We start from the raw sequence: 27156 nt of genomic DNA, 5'->3' as shown, positions 1-27156 counted from the left end.
GACCAATCCACCGAACCTGCACATCTTTGGACTGTGGGAGGAAACCGGAGCATCCGGAGGAAACCCACACAGACACGGGGGGAACGTGCAGACTCTGCACAGCCAGTGAACCAAGCCAGGAATCGGACCTGGGACCCTGGAGATGTGAAGCAACTGTGCTAACCACTGTGCTACTGTTCTCCCTGCGTCTGCATGGGTCTCAACACCATAACCCAAAAGATGTGCAGGGTCGGTGAACTAGCCAGGCTAAATTGCCCCTTAATTGGGAAAAAAAGAAGTCGACCTTCTAAATTTAAACAAAAAAATAAAAAAAATACTATCCCAATTACGACTACATTTCTTTTGTCTCTCCCCACTTGAATGGCTCCCTGTACCATGGTGCTCTTGGATCATCGAATTTACAGTGCAGAAGGAGGCCATTTGATCCATCGGGTCTGCACCGGCTCCTGGAAAGAGCACCCCACTTAAGCCCTTGCCGCCATCCTATCCCTGTAAACCAGTACTACCTAACCCAAGGGCAATTTAACATGGCCAATCCACCTAACCTGCACATCTTTGGACTGTGGGAGGAAACCGGAGCACCCAGAGGAACCCACGCAGACACGGGGGGGAACGTGCAGACTCCGCTCAGACAGTGACCCAGCGGCGAATCAAACCTGGGACCCTGGAGCTGTGAAGCAACTGTGCTAACCACTCTGCTACCGTGCCGTGGTCAGTTTGCTCATCCTCCCCACAGTCCCTGCTCTCAATCACACAGAGAGCAAGAATCTCAAACCTGTTGGACAAGGATTCAGGCTCCTGCAACCCTACCTCATTCATAGTCGCACCCTCCTGTCCCTGACCACTGGCCGAATGCAAGGACGTTCATCTAAGGGGTGTGACTGCCTCTTGAAACACAGCGTCCAGGTAACTCTTCCCCCTCCCTGATGTGTTGCAGGATCTGAAGCTCAGACTCCAGCTCATCAACTCTGACCCGAAGTTCCTCAAGCAACCGACACATGCTACAGATGTGTTCACAAGGAACCACAGAGGTCCACGCCAGCTCCTACATCATGCAAATACAACACATTGCCTGGCCTGCATCTCTGTTATAGTTAATTTGTTTTTAATTATTTTTTTTAATTTTAAATTTCCAGCTGGTGTTTAGACTTTCTAATCTGTAAATGTTTTCTTTTTTTACCTTTAATCTGAAAGTAAATTAGAATGGGTAATGCAAATTAGCAATTACTTACTAGCCAATGAACTTGCTGTTTTTCTCTGACGAGACTCCTGAGCTTGTTAATTAGTTAATTGGATTAGGCTAGTTTTCAGAGGCTAGAGTCACAGTATAAAGGTGAGCCAGCTGCAGTGCAGACTGCGTTTGCACTGAGTGCTGAATATGGGTGCATTTGAGTGCTATAGTGACAGGGATATTAAGGGTTCATTTTTATCTAAAGCCTGGTCTTTTATTTAGTTAATTAACTTAAAAGTTGCTGTTTGGTTTTGAAGAAGGTGAGTTTTCAATCAGCTTTAAACAAAGGTTCTACTTGTAGCTACTTGCAGCTGGAGCTTGTTAATTAGTTAATTGGATTAAGCCAGATTTCCGAGGCTAGAGTCCCAGTATAAAGGTGAGCCAGCTACAGTGCAGACTTTGTTTGCACTGAGTGCTGAATTTGGGTGCATTTGAGTGCTATGGTGAGAGTTTGGTGACAGGGAGTGCTGAATTTGGGTGCATTTGAGTGCTATAGTGAGAGTTTGGTGACAGGGAGTGCTGAATTTGAGTGCATTTGAGTGCTATAGTGAGAGTTTGGTGACAGGGAGTGCTGAATTTGAGTGCATTTGAGTGCTATAGTGAGAATTTGGTGACAGGGAGTGCTGAATGGGGGTGCATTTGAGTGCTATAGTGAGAGTTTGGTGACTGAGGGAGTTAGGTGAGGAGGGAGTAAGGTGTTCCTTTCATTTCATTTCCTCAAAGAGCGTGAAGGGAGCCGGGAGTTTACAGAGAGTGCAGCTGACTGGGAGCAGAGTCGGAGGGCGGAGTTCCAGTCGCTCCACAGGGCAGCTATATTCTGTAAGGTAAGAGGGGATGGAGGCTAGGCCAGTTGCATGCTTCTCTTGTAGGATGTGGGTGGTGAGGGATACCACCGGTGTCCCCGCTGACTATACCTGCGGGAAGTGCACCTAATTCCAGCTTCTCAGAGACCGTGTTAGGGAACTGGAGCTATAGCTGGATGAACTTCGGATCATCCGGGAAGCAGAGGCGGTAATAGAGAAGAGTTACAGGGAGGTAGCCACACCCAAGGTACAGGACAAGAATAGTTGGGTTACAGTCAGGGGAAAGAAAATGAACAGGCAGACAGTGCAGGTGGCTTCAACTTCCCAAATATTGAGTGGAAACTCTTTAGATCAAATAGTTTGGGTGGGGTGGTGTTTGTGCAGTGTGTCCAGGAAGCTTTTCTAACACAGTATGTAGATTGTCCGACCAGAGGGGAGGCCATATTGGATTTGGCACTTGGTAATGAACCAGGGCAAGTGATAGATTTGTTAGTGGGGGAGCATTTTGGAGATAGTGACCACAATTCTGTGACTTTCACTTTAGTAATGGAGAGGGATAGGTGCGTGCAACAGGGCAAGGTTTACAATTGGGGGAAGGGTAAATACGATGCTATCTGACAAGAACTGAAGTGCATAAGTTGGGAACATAGGCTGTCAGGGAAGGACACAATTGAAATGTGGAACTTGTTCAAGGAACAGGTACTACATGTCCTTGATATGTATGTCCCTGTCAGGCAGGGAAGAGATGGTTGAGTGAGGGAACCATGGTTGACAAAATAGGTTGAATGTCTTGTTAAGAGGAAGAGAAGGATACTTATGTAAGGCTGAGGAAACCAGGTTCAGACAGGGCGTTGGAGGGATACAAGATAGCCGGAGGGAACTGAAGAAAGGGATTAGGAGAGCTAAGAGAGGGCATGAAAAATCTTTGGCGGGTAGGATCAAGGAATACCCCAAGGCCTTTTACACATATGTGAGAAATATGAGAATGACGAGAGCGAAGGTGGGTCCGATCAAGGACAGTAGCGGGAGATTGAGTATTGAGTCTGAAGAGATAGGGGAGGTCTTGAACGAGTACTTTTCTTCAGTATTTACGAATGAGAGGGGACATATATTGTTGGAGAAGACGGTGTGAAACAGACTGCTAAGCTCGAGGAGATACTTGTCAGGAAGGAAGATATGTTGGGCATTTTGAAAAACTTGAGGATAGACAAGTCCCCCGGGCCTGACGGGATATATCCAAGGATTCTATGGGAAGCAAGAGATGAAATTGCAGAGCCGTTGGCAATGATCTTTTCATCCTCACTGTCAACAGGGATGGTACCAAGGGATTGGAGAGTGGCGAATGTCGTGCCCCTGTTTAAAAAAGGGAATAGGGATAACCCTGGGAATTACAGGCCAGTTAGTCTTTCTTCGGTGGTAAGCAAAGTAATGGAAAGACACTGCTTGATTAGGGATAGTCAGCACGGATTTGTGAGGGGTAGGTCTTGCCTCACAAGTCTTATTGAATTCTTTGAGGAGGTGACCAAGCATGTGGATGAAGGTAAAGCAGTGAATGTAGTGTACATGGATTTTAGTAAGGCATTTGATAAGGTTCCCCATGGTAGGCTTGTGCAGAAAGTAAGGAGGCATGGGATAGTGGGAAATTTGGCCAGTTGGATAACGAACTGGTTAACCGATAGAAGTCAGAGAGCGGTGGTGGATGGCAAATATTCAGCCTGGATCCCAGTTACCAGTGGTGTACCGCAGGGATCAGTTCTGGGTCCTCCGCTGTTTGTGATTTTCATTAATGACTTGGATGAGGGAGTTGAAGGGTGGGTCAGTAAATTTGCAGACGATACGAAGATTGGTGGAGTTGTGGACAGTGAGGTGGGCTGTTGTTGGCTGGAAAGAGACATAGATAGGATGCAGAGCTGGGCTGAAAAGTGGCAGATGGAGTTTAACCCTGAAAAGTGTGAGGTTGTCCATTTTGGAAGGACAAATATGAATGCGGAATACTGGGTTAACGGTAGGGTTCTTGGCCATGTGGAGGAGCTGAGAGATCTTGGGGTCTATGTTCATACATCTTTGAAAGTTGCCACTCAAGTGGATAGAGCTGTGAAGAAGGCCTATGGTGTGCTAGCGTTCATTAGCAGAGGGATTGAATTTAAGAGCCGTGAGGTGATGATGCAGCTGTACAAAACCTTGGTAAGGCCACATTTGGAGTACTGTGTGCAGTTCTGGTCGCCTCATTTTAGGAAGGATGTGGAAGCTTTGGAAAAGGTGCAAAGGAGATTTACCAGGATATTGCCTGGAATGGAGAGTAGGTCTTATGAGGAAAGGTTGAGGGTGCTAGGCCTTTTCTCATTAGAATGGAGAAGGATGAGGGGCGACTTGATAGAGGTTTATAAGATGATCAGGGGAATAGACAGAGACTTTTTTCCCGGGTGGAACAAACCATTACAAGGGACATAAATTTAAAGTGAATGGTGGTAGATATAGAGGGGATGTCAGAGGTAGGTTCTTTACCTATAGAGTAGTAGAGGCGTGGAATGCACTGCCTGTGGAAGTAGTTGAGTCGGAAACATTAGGGACCTTCAAGCGGCTATTGGATAGGTACATGGATTACGGTAGAATGATGGAGTGTAGATTAATTTGTTCTTAATCTAGGACAAAAGTTCAGCACAACATCGTGGGCCGAAGGGCCTGTTCTGTGCTGTATTTTTCTATGTTCTATCAACATTTCCCAATCTATCACCATTTAAATAATAGTCTGCCATTCAGTTTCTCCATCTGAAGTGGAAAAACGTCACATTTATCCATGTTACACTGCATCTGCCATATGTTTGCTCACTCGTCTAAATTACAGGGTGGCAAGGTGGCGCAGTGGTTAGCACTGCGGGCCCGGGTTTGATCCCGGCCCCGGGTCACTGTCTGTGTGGAGTTTGCACATTTACCCGTGTTTGCGTAGGTTTCACCGCCAAAACCCAAATATGTGCAAGTTAGGTGGATTGGCCGCGCTAAAATGCCCCTTGATTGGAAAAAAATAATTGGGTACTCTAATTTTATTATTTTTTTAAACTTGTCTAAATCACCTTGAAGCATCTTATCCTCCACAACACTCATATTCCCAGTTTTGTGTCACCAGCAAACTTGGAAATATTACATTTGGTTCCCTCATCCAAATCATTGATGTATTGTGAATAGCAGGGGCCCAAGCATTGGTCCCTGTGAGACCCCACTTGTTATCGCCTGTCACTTCGAAAAATATTCCTACTGTTTCCTGTCTGCTAACCAATTCTCATGCCAATATATTACCCCCCAATCCCATGTGCTTTAATTTTGCACACAAACCTCTTATGTGGGTCTTTATCAAAAGCTTTCTGGAAATCCAAATACACCACTTCCACTGGTTCACCCGTATCTATTTTACTTGTTAAGTCCTCAAAAGCCTGCAGTGGATTAGTCAAACATGATTTCTCTTTAATAAATTCATGTTGACTTTGTTTAATTCTATTGGTATTTTCTAAGTGTCCTGTTATCACATTCTTTATAATAGAGTCTAGCATTTTCCCTACTACTGATGTTAGGCTAACCAGACCTGGATAACATTCATGGGTGGGCTGATCAGCATCAAGTATATTCCACAAAAGTACGAGGCAATGGCTATCCCAAACAAGAGAGAATCTATCTACCTCCCTGTGAGATTCAATGATGTTATCATTGCTTAATCCACCACTATCAATATACTGTAGGGGTTACCAATAATTAGAAACGTAACTGGGCTAGCTATGTAAATACTGTGCTAAGAACCAGTCCGAGACTGGGAATTCAGAGGCAAGTAACTCATTTCCTAAGTCTCCATGCCCACCATCTACAAGACACAAGTGAGGAGCGAGATGAAATACTGTCCACTTGCCTGGATGAGTGCAGCACCAACAATTTTGAAACTTGGCACCATTCAAGACAAAGCAGTCCCCTTGCTCAACACCTGATCCACACTTTCAACATTCATCCCATTCATCACCAGCGCACAGTGATAGCAGTGTGTACAATCCACAAGTGTTTTTCACATTTTTCCCCCCCGGAACCTACTTTTACCAATCGGCCGGACTTCGCAGCCCACGCCGGCCAGCCTTCGTGACCCACCATTTTTGCTTACCTTTAACGCAACAAGTGAGCCTGCTTGGTCCTCACAATCTCACTTGCTTTGTTTTTCAATGTTACATTTCTGCTAAGAACTTCAGCTGATGATTTAAATTCTCACTGCATCCATTGAAAAAAATCAAAATGTTTGTCCTTGAGCTCGCCATATTTGGTCTTCAAATGTCTTTGCAGTTTTGAGGGTTTTAAATGTTCATTTGCCAGGACTTCCCTGCATAATAGCACACATGGACTTTGCATCTTGATTTGCATTGACACAATTAACAAAGGCATACACTGCTGTTTGCGATTTCAGTTTTCTCTTTGTTTAAAATGATCCATCTTTAGTTCTTCACAGCCCTGTTCCTTGCTTGCAGCTGGAAAATGTAAGACTCTTTCCTCTGATCTTGCGCCCAAAGCACGGACGTACAGGGCGCGTAACGTCAATGTATGTGGCTGGCGCATGACCTGCTTCTGGCTGGCAGATTGCATCATTCCATTTAAAAAGCCGATCGCAGCCGGCATTCTACATTTATAAGACTGTCGGGGCCAGCACTTTCAACTTACAAGCCGGTTGCGGCCGGCACTCTCCGTTTACAAGCCGCTCGCTGCCGGCACTCTCCAATTACAAGCTGGTAGCTGCCGGCACTCTCCATTTACAAGCCGGTTGCGGCTGCCACTCTCCAATTACAAGCCGGTCGCAGCCGCCACTCTCCAATTACAAGCTGGTAGCTGCCGGCACTCTCCATTTACAAGCCGGTTGCGGCCGCCACTCTCCATTTACAAGCCGGTTGCGGCCGCCACTCTCCATTTACAAGCCGGTTGCGGCCGGCACTCTCCAATTACAAGCCGGTTGCGGCCGCCACTCTCCATTTACAAGCCGGTCGCAGCCGCCACTCTCCAATTACAAGCCAGTTGCGGCCGCCACTCTCCAATTACAAGCCGGTTGCGGCCGCCACTCTCCATTTACAAGCCGGTCGCAGCCGCCACTCTCCATTTACAAGCCAGTCGCGGCCGCCACTCTCCATTTACAAGCTGGTAGCTGCTGCCACTCTCCAATTACAAGCCGGTCGCAGCCGCCACTCTCCATTTACAAGCTGGTAGCTGCCGGCACTCTCCATTTACAAGCCGGTCGCAGCCGACACTCTCCATTTACAAGCTGGTAGCTGCCGGCACTCTCCAATTACAAGCCGGTTGCGGCCGCCACTCTCCATTTACAAGCCGGTTGCGGCCGGCACTCTCCAATTACAAGCCGGTCGCAGCCGCCACTCTCCATTTACAAGCTGGTAGCTGCCGCCACTCTCCATTTACAAGCCGGTTGCGGCCGCCACTCTCCATTTACAAGCTGGTAGCTGCCGCCACTCTCCATTTACAAGCTGGTTGCGGCCGCCACTCTCCATTTACAAGCCGGTTGCGGCCGACACTCTCCAATTACAAGCCGGTTGCGGCTGCCACTCTCCAATTACAAGCCGGTTGCGGCCGCCACTCTCCAATTACAAGCTGGTAGCCTCTGCCACTCTCCATTTACAAGCCGGTTGCGGCTGCCACTCTCCATTTACAAGCCGGTTGCGGCCGCCACTCTCCAATTACAAGCCGGTCGCAGCCGCCACTCTCCATCTACAAGCTGGTAGCTGCCGGCACTCTCCAATTACAAGCCGGTCGCAGCCGGCACTCTCCATTTACAAGCCGGTAGCTGCCGCCACTCTCCATTTACAAGCCGGTTGCGGCCGGCACTCTCCAATTACAAGCCGGTCGCGGCCGCCACTCTCCATTTACAAGCTGGTAGCTGCCGGCACTCTCCATTTACAAGCCGGTTGCGGCCGCCACTCTCCATTTACAAGCCGGTCGCGGCCGGCACTCTCCAATTACAAGCCGGTTGCGGCCGCCACTCTCCATTTACAAGCCGGTTGCGGCCGCCACTCTCCATTTACAAGCTGGTAGCTGCCGGCACTCTCCATTTACAAGCCGGTTGCGGCCGCCGCTCTCCATTTACAAGCCGGTTGCGGCCGCCACTCTCCATTTACAAGCCGGTTGCGGCCGGCACTCGCCATTTACAAGCCGGTCGCAGCCGGCACTCTCCAATTACAAGTCGGTCGCGGCCGCCACTCTCCATTTACAAGCCGGCTGCGGCCGCCACTCTCCATTTACAAGCCGGTCGCAGCCGCCACTCTCCATTTACAAGCCGGTTGCAGCCGCCACTCTCCATTTACAAGCCGATTGCAGCCGGCACTCTTCATTTACAAGCCGGTCGCAGCCGCCACTCTCCATTTACAAGCCGGTTGCAGCCGCCACTCTCCATTTACAAGCCGGTTGCAGCCGGCACTCTTCATTTACAAGCCGGTCGCAGCCGGCACTCTCCATTTACAAGCAGGTCACAGCCGGCACTCTCCATTTACAAGCTGGTAGCTGCCGGCACTCTCCATTTACAAGCCGGTTGCGGCCGCCACTCTCCATTTACAAGCCGGTCGCAGCCGGCACACTCCATTTACAAGCCGGTTGCGGCCGCCACTCTCCATTTACAAGCCGGTCGCAGCCGCCACTCTCCAATTACAAGCCGGTCGCAGCCGGCACTCTCCATTTACAAGCCGGTCGCGGCCGCCACTCTCCATTTACAAGCCGGTCGCAGCCGGCACTCTCCATTTACAAGCCGGTCGCAGCCGGCACTCTCCATTTACAAGCCGGTTGCGGCCGCCACTCTCCATTTACAAGCCGGTCGCAGCCGCCACTCTCCAATTACAAGCCGGTCGCAGCCGCCACTCTCCAATTACAAGCCGGTCGCAGCCGGCACTCTCCATTTACAAGCCGGTCGCGGCCGCCACTCTCCATTTACAAGCCGGTCGCAGCCGCCACTCTCCATTTACAAGCTGGTAGCTGCCGCCACTCTCCAATTACAAGCCGGTCGCAGCCGCCACTCTCCAATTACAAGCCGGTTGCGGCTGCCACTCTCCATTTACAAGCTGGTAGCTGCCGGCACTCTCCATTTACAAGCCGGTTGCGGCCGCCACTCTCCATTTACAAGCTGGTAGCTGCCGCCACTCTCCATTTACAAGCCGGTTGCGGCCGCCACACTCCATTTACAAGCCGGTCGCAGCCGCCACTCTCCATTTACAAGCCGATTGCAGCCGGCACTCTTCATTTACAAGCCGGTTGCGGCCGGCACTCTCCATTTACAAGCCGGTCGCGGCCTGCACTCTCCATTTACAAGCCGGTCGCGGCCGCCACTCTCCATTTACAAGCCGGTCGCAGCCGCCACTCTCCATTTACAAGCCGGTCGCAGCCGCCACTCTCCATTTACAAGCCGGTCGCGGCCGCCACTCTCCATTTACAAGCCGGTCGCGGCCGCCACTCTCCATTTACAAGCTGGTAGCTGCCGGCACTCTCCATTTACAAGCCGGTTGCGGCCGCCACTCTCCATTTACAAGCTGGTAGCTGCCAGCACACTCCATTTACAAGCCGGTTGCGGCCGCCACTCTCCATTTACAAGCCGGTCGCGGCCGGCACTCTCCATTTACAAGCTGGTAGCTGCCGGCACTCTCCATTTACAAGCCGGTTGCGGCCGCCACTCTCCATTTACAAGCCGGTTGCGGCCGCCACTCTCCATTTACAAGCCGGTCGCAGCCGGCACTCTCCATTTACAAGCCGGTCGCAGCCGCCACTCTCCAATTACAAGCCGGTCGCAGCCGGCACTCTCCATTTACAAGCCGGTCGTGGCCGCCACTCTCCATTTACAAGCCGGTCGCAGCCGCCACTCTCCAATTACAAGCCGGTTGCGGCCGCCACTCTCCATTTACAAGCTGGTAGCTGCCGCCACTCTCCAATTACAAGCCGGTCGCAGCCGCCACTCTCCATTTACAAGCCGGTCGCGGCCGCCACTCTCCAATTACAAGCCGGTTGCGGCTGCCACTCTCCATTTACAAGCTGGTAGCTGCCGGCACTCTCCATTTACAAGCCGGTTGCGGCCGCCACTCTCCATTTACAAGCTGGTAGCTGCCGCCACTCTCCATTTACAAGCCGGTCGCAGCCGCCACTCTCCATTTACAAGCCGATTGCAGCCGGCACTCTTCATTTACAAGCCGGTTGCGGCCGGCACTCTCCATTTACAAGCCGGTCGCGGCCTGCACTCTCCATTTACAAGCCGGTCGCGGCCGCCACTCTCCATTTACAAGCCGGTCGCAGCCGCCACTCTCCATTTACAAGCCGGTCGCGGCCGCCACTCTCCATTTACAAGCCGGTCGCAGCCGCCACTCTCCATTTACAAGCCGGTCGCAGCCGCCACTCTCCATTTACAAGCCGGTCGCGGCCGCCACTCTCCATTTACAAGCCGGTCGCGGCCGCCACTCTCCATTTACAAGCTGGTAGCTGCCGGCACTCTCCATTTACAAGCCGGTTGCGGCCGCCACTCTCCATTTACAAGCTGGTAGCTGCCAGCACACTCCATTTACAAGCCGGTTGCGGCCGCCACTCTCCATTTACAAGCCGGTCGCGGCCGGCACTCTCCATTTACAAGCTGGTAGCTGCCGGCACTCTCCATTTACAAGCTGGTAGCTGCCGGCACTCTCCATTTACAAGCCGATGGCCGCCGGCATTCTCCATTTGCAAGCCGGTCGCAGCCGGCACCCTCCATTTACAAGCCGGTTGCAGCCAGTGGCCTCTTCCTCCATGATCGGGAACCCTGCAACTGATTGCCCCGCTCACGACCCTTAGTTTGAAAAAACCCTGATCTCCAAGATGCACTTTAGCAGCTCGCCAAAGCACTTTATACAGCACCTTCCAAATTCTCAACCTCTACCACAGAAGAATAACAGCAGTGGATGCATGGAAACACCATCATCTGCAAGTCCCTCTCAAAGTCGCACGCTGTCATGATTTGAAACTTATCGCTGTTGTTGGGTCAAAATACAAGAACTCCCTTACAGCACCGCAGGTGTACCTACAGGACATGAACTGTAGCGGTTAGGGAAGGTGGCTCACCACCATCTTCTCAAGGGCAGCACGGGATGGGCAATAATCTCTGGTTTATGCCAATGATGCTCACATCCTAAGAACAAATACAATGTACTTTTGTTGTTCCTGTTCTAATGTAAGGAAATGTGACTGCCTGTTTATGCACAACAAGCTTCTACAAACAGCAATGTGATGAATGATGGGAATATTTCATCTTCTTTTGAAGTAATGTGCTGGGATCTTTTACACCCATCTGAGGAGACAGGCGGGTTTAACATCTCACCCAGAAGACTGCACCTCCAACAGTGCAGCACGCCCTTGTAGATGTTTACTGTTTATTTGAGGCAACGTAACCACCATTTTACACTTCTGGACTACACTTTTTCCTCCCTGTACCCCAAAATCTGGTTTATGTTACTCTTTACTCGCACTGAAGAATGGAAAGGTTTGAGGGGTCACATGAAGCGACACTGAACAAAACTTGCAGTCTTGCTACTTGAGATTTCAATTGTACTTTTGTTCTGCTGTGGTAGCTTCTTGGTTCTGTGATTTCCGTTCTTTGTTGACTTTGCTACCCGCTTGTCTCTTTCTCGCTTTTATTTCTACAGAGAAGAAAAAACAACCTGTAATACACTTTTCAAGGCAAGTAACAAAATAGAATAATACAATACAGAATGATGCCACATGACCCACAATGTTTGTTGGCTCTGTAAAAGTGCTATTCGGTTAGTCCCATTCGTTTGCCCTTTCCCCGTCCTCCTGAAAATGTTTACTTTGGGTATTCGTTCAGCTCCATTTTGAAAGTTATTAAATCTACTTCTACCATCCTTTCAGTTAGGGCATTTGAGATCATAACTTATTTACTCTGTTAAAGTCCTTCATGATTTTGAACACTCCTGTCAAATCTCCCCTTCATTTTCTCCAATATAAGGAGAACAACTCTAGTTTCTCGAGTTTGCCTCAGTAAGTGAAGTTTTTTTATATCCCCGGTAGTATTATCTGCCCCAGGCCATCCTAAGCTCGTTTCTCCACACTTCCCAATCTTGCACTTTCCTCCTCAGTTGCTGATAGGGGCCTTGCACTTTCAAATTGTCTAATATTCTCTTTTTTTCTTCTTGGTCGGCATCCCTCGAATCGTCCTTTAGTATCTCCTTCCACAGGTTCCCATGCCTGAGAATATGGCCAGTCCAAACTTGTTGTCTTTTCTTGATATTCTCGAGCAATCGTTCCTCATCCACCATCCTGAGAGCCTCTTCATTGATCTTATGTTCTCTGCAACTGACCTGCTCCATCCTACTTCAGTATCTCAAGATTTACGTTTCAGCCCTGTACAACAACACTCCAAATCACAGTCTTGATAATTCTTTTACCATCTCTACTAATTCCAGTGCTCACAGTTCTTTGTTTGGAGAATGCATTTTCTTTGCCATTGCGATTCTACTTATGATTTGTTTATGGCTGTAAACGTCTCCTGATAAGATGCTTCCAAGGTACTTAAATTGTAGTACTTGTTCCAGCGGCTGAATATTTATCTTGATCTCCACTCCCACAACATTATTTCTTCAAACGTTTAAAAATTGTTTTGGTTTTTACATTAATTTTAATTTCACCCCTTCATTCTATTCATTAGTATCTAGATGATCTGTGCGAGTCATTAGGCCTGGTCATCTGCAAATCTTACCACCATCATCAGTTGATCTACTTGATACCTTTCTGTACTTCGTATAAGCGCATCTTTGATCTTGGCTTCCGCAGAGATGTTGAACAGCAATACTGATTGTAGGTAGCATTATCTCACCCACTCGCGATTACACCAGGTTCAGTTTTCCCAAATCCTGTCCTAATTGTATCTCTGTACATGGGACAAACTACTACAATCACTCTTCAATCTTTCCACTGAACTCTAATCACCTCCAGCACTTGCAACAGATTTTGCCAGTGTACCGGTCAAGTTTTTTTAAATACATAATCCACAAAGCAGTTGTGTACCTCCTGGTATTTTATATTTTCACTTAACATGCTCATCTCTGCTGTAGCAGATTTCAAATATGGATAACGTTATTTTGGGTTTATCAAAGTAGTTTCTATGTAGAGTACGTTTCTTTCTCTCAGGTTTCACCCCCCCACCACACCCTTCCCAATTGTAAAATTTGGTGTTCGTTGGTTTTAGTGTTTTAAGATTGCAGCTGTCCTATTTATGCTGTCTGTTGTTAAACTGTATATTCAATCAACTCAGCAAATGCAAAGGGCAGCATAGTGACGCAGGGGTTAGCACTGCTGCATCATGGCGCCGAGGATCCGGGTCCAATCGGAGGTGGCAACCTTTCATAGTTTATTTTAAGGATCTGATCACTGTCAGTTGTTAGGGAGGGTGTAGGGAGTTGTGTAGGTGTTAGTTTTAATGTCTTTTGTCTGTAAATTTTATTTGGTTTTGTATAGATCGGTTTTATTTTAAAATTTATAAAACAAAAAATGATATTAATATTTTTTTTAAAGTTCATCTGTGGTAGCATGATTCAGGTGCAATAGTTATTTTGACTAGTTGCCTGATCAGTGTATGTTGCTGCTTGCCAGTTATTTATTTGCACTTCTAAATTAGAGCCTCTGTTTTTAACCAGCCAAACAAATGTAGTCAGTCAGTAAGCAGTTTTACCATCAAACTAGGTTGGACAAGTTTGAACATAAATAATCAATAGTCATAAATGTGAATGCTACTCGATTTGGCTCTGATTAGGAGATCCACTGCTAGGATCACTTGTACTTTTCAGTATAGTGTGGTTTTTCTCATATTTAGTATTCGTACAGAATGTGCAGATTATTTTAATTTAATTTGAAATCTTAAATTTGTGTTACTCTTTAATGTGGGCCCACCTGCTGCAAGAAGCATTCCCTGAAATCGAATTTGCCAAATTAACCAACTATTTATAAAATGGACCGGAATATTTTATGTTAAAAACAGTAAGTCGGTCACCACATTCCATGTTAAAATTAAGTGTCCATTTTTACCTGCAGCAGTTTCTGTGTCTGGGAGTGGGACACCCATACAATATAAAAGTAATACCATATATCTAAAATGCAATATTAGTATTTTGAATGGCAGGAAAAGGTTCTATTGTTAAACCACGTTGTGGCCACAGATAAATTTATGTGCCATTAACCTGCAGGCTGATCTTTAGGTTGAAGATTGAATTATGTTCTGTTCAAATCAAAAATTTTGCATATCTATAATGTATACTGGAAATGTCTTGGTGAATTGGTAGCTAGACCATCATTCAAAAAGTGAATGAGATGTACAGATTTAGTAAATGTATATGCCTAAATATCCCTTCCTGCCCCAACTCCGCAGTAAGAAGTCTTACTACACCAGGTTAAAGTCCAACAGGTTTGTTTGGCATCATCAGCTTTCGGAGTGCAATTCCTTCCTCAGGTGATGAAGGAGCTGAGCTCCGAAAGCTACTGATTGCAGACAAACCTGTTGGACTTCAACTTGGTGTTGTAAGACTTCTTTACTGTGCTCACCCCAGTCCAACGCCGGCATCACCACATCATGTTTCCCAACTCCATGGATGATCGCTAACTCCAACCCTATCTTGCATCTCCTTCTTCATCCTCTACTTCTCTCCCATTCTGTCTTCCTCTTCTGCATCTCACTCATTTGCGATAGAGCTCCTCGAGGTTCCGCATGTGTCCCCTCTCTGTCCCTTTTTCTGTCCCCATCACCAACCTTGTGCATCTGTTCCCCCATCTATCACTTCAGCTGCAGGTGAGTCGTATATCATCGTATGATTTAGCATAGGAGGAGATCATTTGGTGCATTGTGCCTGTGCCAGTTCTTTAGTACAACTATTCAATTAGCCCCACTTTTTCCCCATTGCCCTGTTAATTGTTTTCCCCTTCAAATATTGATGCAGTTGCCTTCTGAAGTTCTGATTGAATCCGCTTCCACCATTCTTTCAGGCAGCGTATTCTAAGGCGGAACAAATTGCTGTGTAAAGAAATCGATAGAGAGATTTCCTACTGAGCGGTATGGTGGCACAGTAGCATTGCTGCCCCATGGCGCGGAGGACCCGGGTTTGATCCTGGCCCCGGGTCACTGTCCGTGTGGAGTTTGCACATTCTCCCCGTATATGCGTGGGTCTCACTCCCTCAGCCCAAAGATGTGCAGTGTGGGTGGATCGGCCATACTAAATTGCCCCTTAATTGGAAAAAAAAATTGGGGACACTGAATTCAAAAATGAGAGATTTTGTATATTCTCAGAGCTGTATTCCTGTCATATTTCCATCACCTCTTCTATCAGTTCTATTTAAAAGAATGGCGAAACGTAAAAACATTTGGTCTTTTCGTTCAGGTCGATGGTCGAGCAGAATCTATCGATAAGAAAATTGCTAGGCTTGATGTTGAATTGGCCAAATACAAAGACCAAATGAAGAAAATGAGAGATGGCGCATCTAAGGTTAGTATTTAATAAATCTTCGTGATTACAAAATATGAAAGCGAGAACCTTGCTTTCTGCTATATATTTTTATATGTGGGATTAAAATCAATGCAGTTTATTTAAAGCATTTAAAATTCTGGGATATAAAGTACTATTCCTTACATGGATAATACTATCAAATTGTAGTCAGATGGATGTTGGGATCCTGAAGAGGTTCTGACATGTGTGCCCCGTAAGAATTGTTCCAGAGATTTTGACTTTCTGCTTCCCGAGGACCCACCCCACCAATGTCTCTGAGTTGGAGTCAGAGACTTCAGACAATTCCGAATGTATTTACCTGGATAGTTACCCAGGAAATGTTAGACAGATTAAAAACTAGTCTAACTCCTGTGTAATACAAAACTGATACCCCAGTCACTCTTTCACTGATGCCCTTATTTCCCTAACTCCCAACTACCTTTGACCTATGCCTTAGCCTGCCAACATTTAAGGTGGACCATTAAATTTCTTATACGGCAGCTAGCGTCATAAAAAGGGGGCATGTCCTGTTTATCTCCACCAATTTTTTTTTTTTTTTTTTTTGCGATCGTGCTCCCCGAGGTTCCACATGTGTTCCTCATTTCTGGGAAACCTAGGCCTGGAACGCATAAGAAATGCAGAGAGACGTCAAGGTGAGGAAAAGTTCAAGTGGAGCAGCAATCTGATGATGAATGCTGCTCCTTGGAAGATCTGGGTCATTATCTAAGATTTAGTTAAATGCTCCGCAATGGTCTATTAAGATTTCGCTCTCCGCCTCTTTTTGGGAGTTTTTTTTAACTAAAGACAGTGGTTGTGTACTCTTGATTACCATTAGCAAAAAACATTCATGATTTCTTTTGCCTTCTAGAACATGGTAAAGCAAAAAGCAATGCGAGTTTTGAAGCAGAAGAGAATGTGAGTTTCTGTAGCCAATCTTGATTTTAGTGTGCTCAAAATAATTTAAGTAGTAAACATTTTTGAATGTATTTCATGTTCAATGATAGGTATGAACAACAGAGGGACAATCTAATGCAGCAGTCATTCAACATGGAACAAGCCAATTATACCATACAGACGCTGAAAGATACAAAGACCACAGTAAGATGAAATACCATATCTGCAGTACTGAGTGTAAAATTGTTCATATACATATGGGACACAGTTAATGTGAAGAAGTAAAAATGAGATCTTCACTGTATTAAGGAGTAATGTTGCAAATGCTCAAGTTATATTAAGAAACCAACACCATTTTCTAAATAGAGTTAATTATTCTAAACTAAACGTCATTGAATTGTGCAGTGTTTACTGATTTTTTGATTTGTTGTGTAGGTGGATGCAATGAAAACTGGTGTCAAAGAAATGAAGAAAGCTTACAAACAAGTCAAGATCGATCAAATTGAGGTGAAGTAATATCCCCTGTGTCATAACTGCTGTGATTTCTAACTGAAATTGGTCAACTGACAAAAAGAGCAGGATAATTACTAAAACTGATTTCCTACAACAAATGGAATGTTCATGTCAGAACAGAGTTCGGCCGAGAGAGCGTGTTTCACCATTCAGTGAGATCATGGCTAATCTGAATCTTAACTCCTTGACTCCAAATCCTTTTATATCTTTGTCTAGCAAAAATCTCTATCAGCATCATATTTTAAATTATTGATTGAATCAAATCTGCTTTTTATGGGAAGAGTTGCACTTCTATCAGTCTCTGTATTTATTTGTATTTATTTCTAAATTTATCATTTATCAATATTTTTATATCCTGGATTTTTTAATCTGGTTCTTAATCTTGTTGGTGAGTTGCATTTCTTCTCTTAGTTCCCACCATTTCTGAGGCTGCTAGGGACATGAGTGCCCTGGGACAAGACTATTAACAGTTGGTGATTAGTATGCTGCCTGTTATAATTGACTGGATATTCCTCTTACTTTCCTTATGCACTTGGATATTAAGAATTACTTTAAAATGACATGGCTTTAGTAAGCAGCTGCTGTAATCAAAGAACAAAGAAATGTACAGCACAGGAACAGGCCCTTCGGCCCTCCAAGCCCGTGCCGACCATACTGCCCGACTAAACTACAATCTTCTACACTTCCTGGGTCCGTATCCTTCTATTCCCATCCTATTCATATATTTGTCAAGATGCCCCTTAAATGTCCCTATCGTCCCTGCCTCCACTACCTCCTCCGGTAGTGAGTTCCAGGCACCCACTACCCTCTGCGTAAAAAACTTGCCTCGTACATCTACTCTAAACTTTGCCCCTCTCACCTTAAACCTATGCCCCCTAGTAATTGACCCCTCTACCCTGGGGAAAAGCCTCTGACTATCCACTCTGTCTATGCCCCTCATAATTTTGTATACCTCTATCAGGTCGCCCCTCAACCTCCTTCGTTCCAGTGAGAACAAACCGAGTTTATTCAATCGCTCCTCATAGCTTATGCCCTCCATACCAGGCAACATTCTGGTAAATCTCTTCTGCACCCTCTCTAAAGCCTCCACATCCTTCTGGTAGTGTGGCGACCAGAATTGAACACTATACTCCAAGTGTGGCCTAACTAAGGTTCTATACAGCTGCAACATGACTTGCCAATTCTTATACTCAATGCCCCGGCCAATGAAGGCAAGCATGCCGTATGCCTTCTTGACTACCTTCTCCACCTGTGTAGCCCCTTTCAGTGATCTGTGGACCTGTACTCCTAGATCTCTTTGACTTTCAATACTCTTGAGGGTTCTACCATTCACTGTATATTCCCTACCTGCATTAGCCCTTCCAAAATGCATTACCTCACATTTGTCCAGGTTAAACTCCATCTGCCATCTCTCCGCCCAAGTCTCCAGACAATCTAAATCCTGCTGTATCCTCAGACAGTCCTCATCGCTATCCGCAATTCCACCAACCTTTGTGTCGTCTGCAAACTTACTAATCAGACCAGTTACATTTTCCTCCAAATCATTTATATATACTACAAAGAGCAAAGGTCCCAGCACTGATCCCTGTGGAACACCACTGGTCACAGCCCTCCAATTAGAAAAGCATCCCTCCATTGCTACCCTCTGCCTTCTATGGCCTAGCCAGTTCTGTATCCACCTTGCCAGTTCACCCCTGATCCCGTGTGACTTCACCTTTTGTACCAGTCTACCATGAGGGACCTTGTCAAAGGCCTTACTGAAGTCCATATAGACAACATCTACTGCCCTACCTGCATCAATCATCTTAGTGACCTCCTCGAAAAACTCTATCAAGTTAGTGAGACACGACCTCCCCTTCACAAAACCGTGCTGCCTCTCACTAATACGTCCATTTGCTTCCAAATGGGAGTAGATCCTGTCTCGAAGAATTCTCTCCAGTAATTTCCCTACCACTGAAGTAAGGCTCACCGGCCTGTAGTTCCCGGGATTATCCCTGCCACCCTTCTTAAACAGAGGAACAACATTGGCTATTCTCCAGTCCTCCGGGACATCCCCTGAAGACAGCGAGGATCCAAAGATTTCTGTCAAGGCCTCAGCAATTTCCTCTCCAGCCTCCTTCAGTATTCTGGGGTAGATCCCATCCGGCCCTGGGGACTTATCTACCTTAATATTTTTTAAGACACCCAACACCTCGTCTTTTTGGATCACAATGTGACCCAGGCTATCTACACCCCCTTCTCCAGACTCAACATCTACCAATTCCTTCTCTTTGGTGAATACTGATGCAAAGTATTCATTTAGTACCTCGCCCATTTCCTCTGGCTCCACACATAGATTCCCTTGCCTATCCTTCAGTGGGCCAACCCTTTCCCTGGCTACCCTCTTACTTTTTATGTAAGTGTAAAAAGCCTTGGGATTTTCCTTAACCCTATTTGCCAATGCCTTTTCATGACCCCTTCTAGCCCTCCTGACTCCTTGCTTAAGTTCCTTCCTACTTTCCTTATATGCCACACAGGCTTCGTCTGTTCCCAGCCTTTTAGCCCTGACAAATGCCTCCTTTTTCTTTTTGACGAGGCCTACAATATCACTCGTCATCCAAGGTTCCCGAAAATTGCCGTATTTATCTTTCTTCCTCACAGGAACATGCCTGTCCTGTATTCCTTTCAACTGACACTTGAAAGCCTCCCACATGTCAGATGTTGATTTGCCCTCAAACATCCGCCCCCAATCTATGTTCTTCAGTTCCCGCCTAATATTGTTATAATTAGCCTTCCCCCAATTTAGCACATTCATCCTCGGACCACTCTTATCCTTGTCCACCAGTACTTTAAAACTTACTGAATTGTGGTCACTGTTACCGAAATGCTCCCCTACTGAAACATCTACCACCTGGCCGGGCTCATTCCCCAATACCAGGTCCAGTACCGCCCCTTCCCGAGTTGGACTGTTTACATATTGTTTTAAGAAGCCCTCCTGGATGCTCCTTACAAACTCTGCCCCGTCTAAGCCCCTGGCACTAAGTGAGTCCCAGTCAATATTGGGGAAGTTGAAGTCTCCCATCACCACAACCCTGTTGTTTTTACTCTTTTCCAAAATCTGTCTACCTATCTGCTCCTCTATCTCCCGCTGGCTGTTGGGAGGCCTGTAGTATACCCCCAACATTGTGACTGCACCCTTCTTATTCCTGATCTCTACCCATATAGCCTCACTGCCCTCTGAGGTGTCCTCTCGCTGTATAGCTGTGATACTCTCCTGAACAAGTAGCGCAACTCCGCCTCCCCTTTTACATCCCCCTCTATCCCGCCTGAAACATCTAAATCCTGGAACGTTTAGCTGCCAATCCTGCCCTTCCCTCAACCAGGTCTCTGTAATGGCAACAACATCATAGTTCCAAGTAGTAATCCAAGCTCTAAGTTCATCTGCCTTACCCGTAATGCTCCTTGCATTAAAACATATGCACTTCAGGCCACCAGACCCGCTGTGTTCAGCAACTTCTCCCCGTCTGCGCTGCCTCAGAGCCACACTGTCCCTATTCCCTAGTTCTCCCTCAATGCTCTCACCTTCTGACCTATTGCTCCCGTGCCCACCCCCCTGCCATACTAGTTTAAACCCTCCCGTGTGACACTAGCAAACCTCGCGGCCAGGATATTTATGCCTCTCCGGTTTAGATGCAACCCGTCCATCTTATACAGGTCACACCTGCCCTGGAAGAGCTCCCAGTGGTCCAGATAACAGAAACCCTCCCTCCTACACCAGCTGTTTAGCCACGTGTTTGTCTGCTCTATCTTCCTATTTCTAGCCTCACTGGCACGTGGCACAGGGAGTAATCCCGAGATTACAACCCTCGAGGTCCTGTCTTTTAACTTTCTGCCTAGCTCCCTGAACTCCTGCTGCAGGACCTCATGCCCCTTCCTGCCTATGTCGTTAGTACCAATATGTACAACGACCTCTGCCTCTGCCTGTTTGCCCTCCCCCTTCAGGATTCCCTCTACCCGTTCGGAGACATCCTGGACCCTGGCACCAGGGAGGCAACATACCATCCTGGAGTCTCTTTCACGTCCACAGAAGCGCCTATCTGTGCCCCTGACTATAGAGTCCCCTATAACTATTACTCTTCTGCGCTTTGACCCTCCCTTCTGAACATCAGAGCCAGCCGTGGTGCCACTGCTCTGGCTGCTGCTGTTTTCCCGCAGTAAGTCTTTTGACATGGTGGTGTTTGAGGAGGAACATTGACCAAGAAAACATCCTCTCCTTTTAACAGTGCCCTGCGATTTTCCATGTCTACATGAGCCATTGGAACAAAATGGTGCTGCACTAGATGAGCATTATCCAAAGGGCCCAGCACCTCTGGCAGTGCTCAGAGCTGTGTTACATTGATATATACAAAGTTTGGATATAATAATCACAGACTTATTTATACAGAGCATAGGAGGCCACTGACCCCATTATCTCTTTGAAAAGCTATCCAATTAATGCAACTCTCCACTGTCTTTTCACAATTACCCTGAATTTTACCTCTTCAAGTATTTGTTCATTTCCTTTTCAAAGTTATTATTGAATCTGTTCTACTACACCTTTTAGACATTGCATTTCCAAAAATACGTTTCTCCTCCTCTTGCATCTGATTATTTTGCCAATTACTTAAAATCTGTGTTCTCTGTCCACTATCCCTTCTGCCATTGGAAATTTTTGTTTTCCAGATCTAGTAGATCTCTTGTTCTTAAAGCAGGGAAGAATAAGCCCAGCTTCTGTACTCTTCATGTAACTTCAAGCCCCACACCGTTCTGCTGTCAACAATGTCAAACTTTGTGGTTTGTTTAAATTTGAACGTAATTTCTTTGAGCTAAAATAAAATAAATTGTTTAGAAACAATCTCTGCACCAAAATCAAATGCTGTGTATGTCTTTCACTATTATTCTCCGTGGGTAACCAGCCAACCTAAATAGTGAATTTCAGTGGGGTTATTTGGAGTCAAACTGAAAATATGAATCTGACTAAATTCATGGAAATGTGTACAGCTAAGACTGGATCAAGACTGGAGGTCAATTGTGATTAATTTGTTGACCGTTTTATCATGTCAGTTTACTGTTTTCTGAACCTGTGACTGTTCTCCACACCAAAGGCAGTGGCGATAAGCCTGGTGGCGTGTTTCAGACTGTCCAAGATTACTCTTCCATTGATGTGTTATGTACTCAGCTGTATCATGGCTTGTGGGCTGTAGATGCTGTTGGCTAACACACAGATTAGTTCATCTGTCTTTTGAGGAAATTTCCTCAATCAAGGTTTCCACACAGCTGCTTGTAAGTGTTTATCTGCTCAGTGGAATTGGCATTTCTTTAAAGTGACCTGCTTATTTAATTGCTGCTTTCCAGCTGTCCATATCATTATGGTAGCTGATTTTAATATCTGACTTGACTCTAATGTTTTATAATTCTTTTTAAAAAATAAAAAAAAATAGCTTCTTCTAGAATTCTTCTGGTTGTCTAAACTGTGCTTGGCAGTTAAGATGCTTATGCTCATTTGCACAATTTGGCACCTATTCATGGCAAGCCAATCAAATAGTAATGAAAGTAAGATTACTATTATTTGGATTGCACCTTTCCAGTGCTACATGAAGTACCTGTAGTAACTTTGTTACTAGTTAGACTAACAATGAACTTTGTAAGAACGTCCTCGTACTGTACATTAACGTAGCCACATTATGATTTACCCATTATTGGTCTTCACAGAACATACAAGATCAATTGGAAGACATGATGGAAGAAGCAAATGATGTGCAAGAAGCCTTGAGTCGCAGTTATGGCACACCAGAGATTGATGAGGATGATCTGGAAGCTGGTGAGAATGAAGTCTTCATTATTTATAACTACAGTTGGCACAAGGTTATAATTTCATGAGATTCCCCTACCAAAGTGGATTTTTGAGTTTGATGTTGTAGTTCTATTCTCAGCTATGCTTAAATCCAGCAAAGATTTGGGCTGGTAGCAAAGGTTCACAAAGTTACCCTCAATTATTTTATTGCTTACAATTTTGTCATTTGTTTTTCCAATTTAGGGGTAATTTAGGGTTGCCAATCCACCTACCCTGCATACCTTTGAGGTGAAACCCATGCAGACAGGGAGAGAATGTGCAAACTCCACAGGGACAGGGGGCCGGGATCAAACCCGGGTCCTCGGTGCCGTGATGCAACAGTGCTAACCACTGTGCCACCGTGCTACCCTACAATTTTGGCATAATGTCAGTGTTTCCAAATTATTGGATACGTGTATCATGATACAATTTCTGTCAGTGTTGAGCATCTGAACATAATTATAATCTTGTTTAGTAGAGCAGTAGCTAGACATAATTCTCAAGATATTTGTGGTTCTTGGGAGACTAGTTACCTCAATACACTGCTGGAGGAGTTCCTCAGGGTGGGCTCCTAGGCTTTTGTACATCTTCAGCTTCCATCAATAACGTTCTCACCATCATAAGGTCAAAAGTAGGCACATTTGCTGATGATTGCATGGTCCCTTTGCAACTCTTGAGATCGTGAAGCAGCCCATGTCTACGTGCAGCAAAGCCTCCACCATATTCAGACTTGGGCTGTTAAGTGGCAAGTAACATTTGTGCGATATAGCTACTTCACCTTGACCTTCAACAACATTACCAATGTTGAATTTCCTACCACTTCCTGGGATGTCACCATTAACCAGAAACATAACTAGACCAGCCACATAAAACCCACAAAAGAGCAAGTCAGAGGCTGGATATTATATGGGAAGTCCACCTGACCCTTGCAAAGCCTTTTCACCATTTGTAAGGCACTGGTCAGAAGTGCAAATGACTTGCCTGGACGAATGTAGCTCCAAGAAGCAACTCACTATGCACACTGTGTGGATGACTTGATTGACACCCCATCCACCACCTTAAACATTGACTCCCTCCACCACTGACACACAGCCTGCAGTGTGTACCATCTGCAAAATGCACTGCAGCAATTCGCCAAGGTTTCTTCAACTGCACCTACCGCTGGTTCAAATGCGCAGAATTCTAAAAGAATTGGAGAAATCAAATGGGCCGATCAGAGCAAGTTCCCTTTGAGCACTGGATGCTGATCAGCCTATCATCATCCAGTGCTCCGAGAGGCCTTACTCTGGCTTGATTTATTCCATCTCGCTTTTGCTGAACAGAATAGTTTGCAGCCAACAGTGAGGCCGAGAGAGGCAGGACATGAATTAGCCAGAAATCGTGAGGATGTGAGTGTGTGAGAAATACGGATGTCCGATATTGGAATCTGCTTTCCAGCATTCCTCCCATTAAGAATGGCAAAGGGTAAGACTTGTATGTTTTTAGTCAGAGAACTTTATATTTTTACCAGATTAAAATTTGCATGTTTATAGCTAGAAAAGGCTTGTTTACATTTAATTTCTGTGTTCACACCCATTTTGTGGCAAAAAGAATGGGCGCTGACATTGAGAATGCTTGGGTTCCCCGATGCTCTTGGTAGGTCACAAGGAGTTCCACAGCTCATGGTTTGGGAACCCCTGACCTAGAAGATCAAGAGCATTATTGTAGGTGCATGGGAGCACCATCACCCAGAGTTCCCCTCCAAGTCACACACCATCTGACTTGGAAATAGATCACCATTCCTTCTGTTGCTGGGACAAATTCCTGGAACTTCCTATTTAACAGCACTGTGGTGGTTCAAGAAGGCAGCTCACCGCCTCTTTCATGGAAGGTGGGGATGGGCAACAAACGCTCAATGACTACATTCCATGAATGAATGACAGAAAATGCAGTTGTTACAAACAATTTGTCCAGTTCATTTGGCAAGTTTATGCATGAGGCTACTCTGTATTTAGATACTCCTGAAAGTTCTATAGGGAATTGACATAAATGCAACTTATTGCAAATTATTTTAGTTGACTTTGTTTCACTTAATAAAATTAGTTACTCAAAATGTTAATCTGATGCAATCCTGTTGGTCATTGTATTGATGCCCAGGTCTTGATTCCATACATGGTACGTTCAAAGTCTTTTTGTCCAATTGTGTCTCTGACAGCATAGAAGAGAAATCTAGTGCCCAAGTCACTGTTAGGACACTTGCGTGCTCCAAATGATTTGTTGTAAAGCATTGTAGGAAAGGATTCGGATATACAGATGCTTACCTCAGCAAGGTCAGCACATTGTTTTAGTGACTGTTAGAAAATCTGCATTTATTTACATTGAATTATCTTGTTTCATACATTCAGAGCTGGATGCATTGGGCGATGAGCTTTTAGCTGACGAGGACTTGTCCTATCTAGATGATGCTGCATCTGTACCATCTATTCCTGAAGGTGTACCCACTGACGCAAAAACCAACAAGGTATGTTTCATAACATTCTGTGTAAACCCTATCTTTAAGCATGTTCCCATTAGATTCATGCATTTATGGAGTAGGTATATTTTACTGAATAGAAAACCCGGCTGTTTAGTAATGTTGCTAGTCTGTTCAACATATAATATGTTGCCACCATTGTTCCTTTGTTACAAAAGCTATTGATCCCTCAATCCCCAATCTGTCAAGTGATGGAAAAGTCACCTGTCTCATCAGAATTTGTGGGGAACAACAGTGACATGTTTTAAGAACCGTAAGCACTTTTAGTTGTGCAATATGTAATGCCTGCTGTTTTGATAAGCTGACATTCATTAGCATCTCCCATTCTGCTATCTGAAGGTTGAAATTAATATTGTTAGATTTTTAGCCCACTCTTACTCAACACTTCGGTCTCTACATGGACAGTACTCAAGTGTTGTCAGCAATAAAGTGAATTTAGAACATATAGGAACAGGAGAAGGCCATCTGGCCTCTCGAGCCTGCTCCGCCATTCAATGAGATCATGGCTGATCTTTGTGGACTCAGCTCCACTCTCTGGCCCGTACACCATATCCCCGAATCCCTTTATTCTTTAGAAAGGTATCTATCTTTTTCTTAAACACATTTAAAGAAGGAGCCTCAACTGCTTCACTGGGCAAGGAATTCCAGAGATTCACAACCCTTTGGGTGAAGAAGTTCCTCCTAAACTCGGTCCTAAATCTACTTCCCCTTATTTTGAGGCTATGCCCCCTAGTTCTGCTTTCCCCGACCAGTGGAAACAACCTGCCCGCATCTATCCTATCTATTCCCTTCATAATTTTATATGTTTCAATAAGATCCCCCCACATCCTTCTAAACTCCAATGAGTACAGTCCCAGTCTACTCAACCTCTCGTCATAATCTAATCCCCTCAACTCTGGGATCAACCTAGTGAATCTCGTCTGCACTCCCTCCAGTGCCAATATGTCCTTTCTCAGGTAAGGAGACCAAAACTGAACACAATACTCCAGATGTGGCCTCACCAACACCTTATACAATTGCAGCATAAATTTATTTTAAGCTAACACCCAATACTTGTTTGTGTTTTCAGGATGGTGTACTGGTGGACGAATTTGGTTTGCCTCAGATTCCTGCTACTTAACACATGCTTTCAAGCAAGTTTGTAATTAAAACATTTTTGTATGTATATTGTTATTTGCTAATATATTCCAACATCAAAACCTGGACTAACCACAACCTTGGTCACTACATTATGGAATTGTGCTTGAAAGAATCATACATCTTAATGGTTACTGCAGGTGGGCTTTTACGTTTCTGTTTGATTCCTTTAAATAATGTGCAAGAAATCTCTTGTCAAATTTTGACTTATGGTATGCCCCTTACAGCCTGTGAACTTGCAATGATTACTTGTATTCATCTAATATTTTAATTTGCAATGAATCCAAGCATGATAATACAGAAAACTAGTTTGTGGAAAACATTGTATGGGAATTGGTTGACCTGATGTACTTTAATAAACGTGTTGCATGGACAGGCTATTTAAGATCTGTAAAGCTCTTTTCTTACTATTGCAATAAATTTTCACATGATTGCAACCTTCTAATTGAAATCTATTTCTATGTAATATGTAACTGAAGAATTGACTCCTAACTTTTTTTGTTGAATTGAAGAAATCTTGATAGATAAAATATTAAAAATTGAATTTGTGTGGTTGAAACAATGACTTCACCGTTAATGTACAGGTTACAATCTAGGCCGAATGGGTAGTATGACAGTCCCCTCACTTAAGGATGTGAAATTCGTTTTAGCAATAACTACCGAGTTCACAATAAGCAAACATTGACAACAATGCTTTT

General features: G+C 45.2%; 1 protein-coding gene across 2 annotated transcripts in view; it reads left to right on the top strand.

The window, feature by feature from the left end:
• The window catches only part of chmp5b (charged multivesicular body protein 5b), a 39917-nt gene extending 13018 nt beyond the window's left edge, over nt 1-26899 (top strand). For both annotated transcript variants that reach the window (XM_072508996.1, XM_072508995.1), the window contains exons 2-8: nt 15447-15551; nt 16420-16466; nt 16556-16649; nt 16881-16952; nt 22689-22797; nt 25194-25309; nt 26391-26899. In XM_072508996.1, coding sequence (XP_072365097.1) covers nt 15447-15551; nt 16420-16466; nt 16556-16649; nt 16881-16952; nt 22689-22797; nt 25194-25309; nt 26391-26441 — 594 coding nt within the window. In that variant the 3' untranslated portion in view covers nt 26442-26899. The remainder of the gene's footprint in view (nt 1-15446; nt 15552-16419; nt 16467-16555; nt 16650-16880; nt 16953-22688; nt 22798-25193; nt 25310-26390) is intronic.
• The last annotated feature ends 257 nt before the right edge of the window (nt 26900-27156 follow it).

This window comes from Scyliorhinus torazame, chromosome 6, assembly GCF_047496885.1.
Source record: "Scyliorhinus torazame isolate Kashiwa2021f chromosome 6, sScyTor2.1, whole genome shotgun sequence".
Classification (NCBI taxonomy): Eukaryota; Metazoa; Chordata; class Chondrichthyes; order Carcharhiniformes; family Scyliorhinidae; genus Scyliorhinus; species Scyliorhinus torazame.
This window is presented reverse-complemented; position numbering and strand designations above follow the sequence as displayed.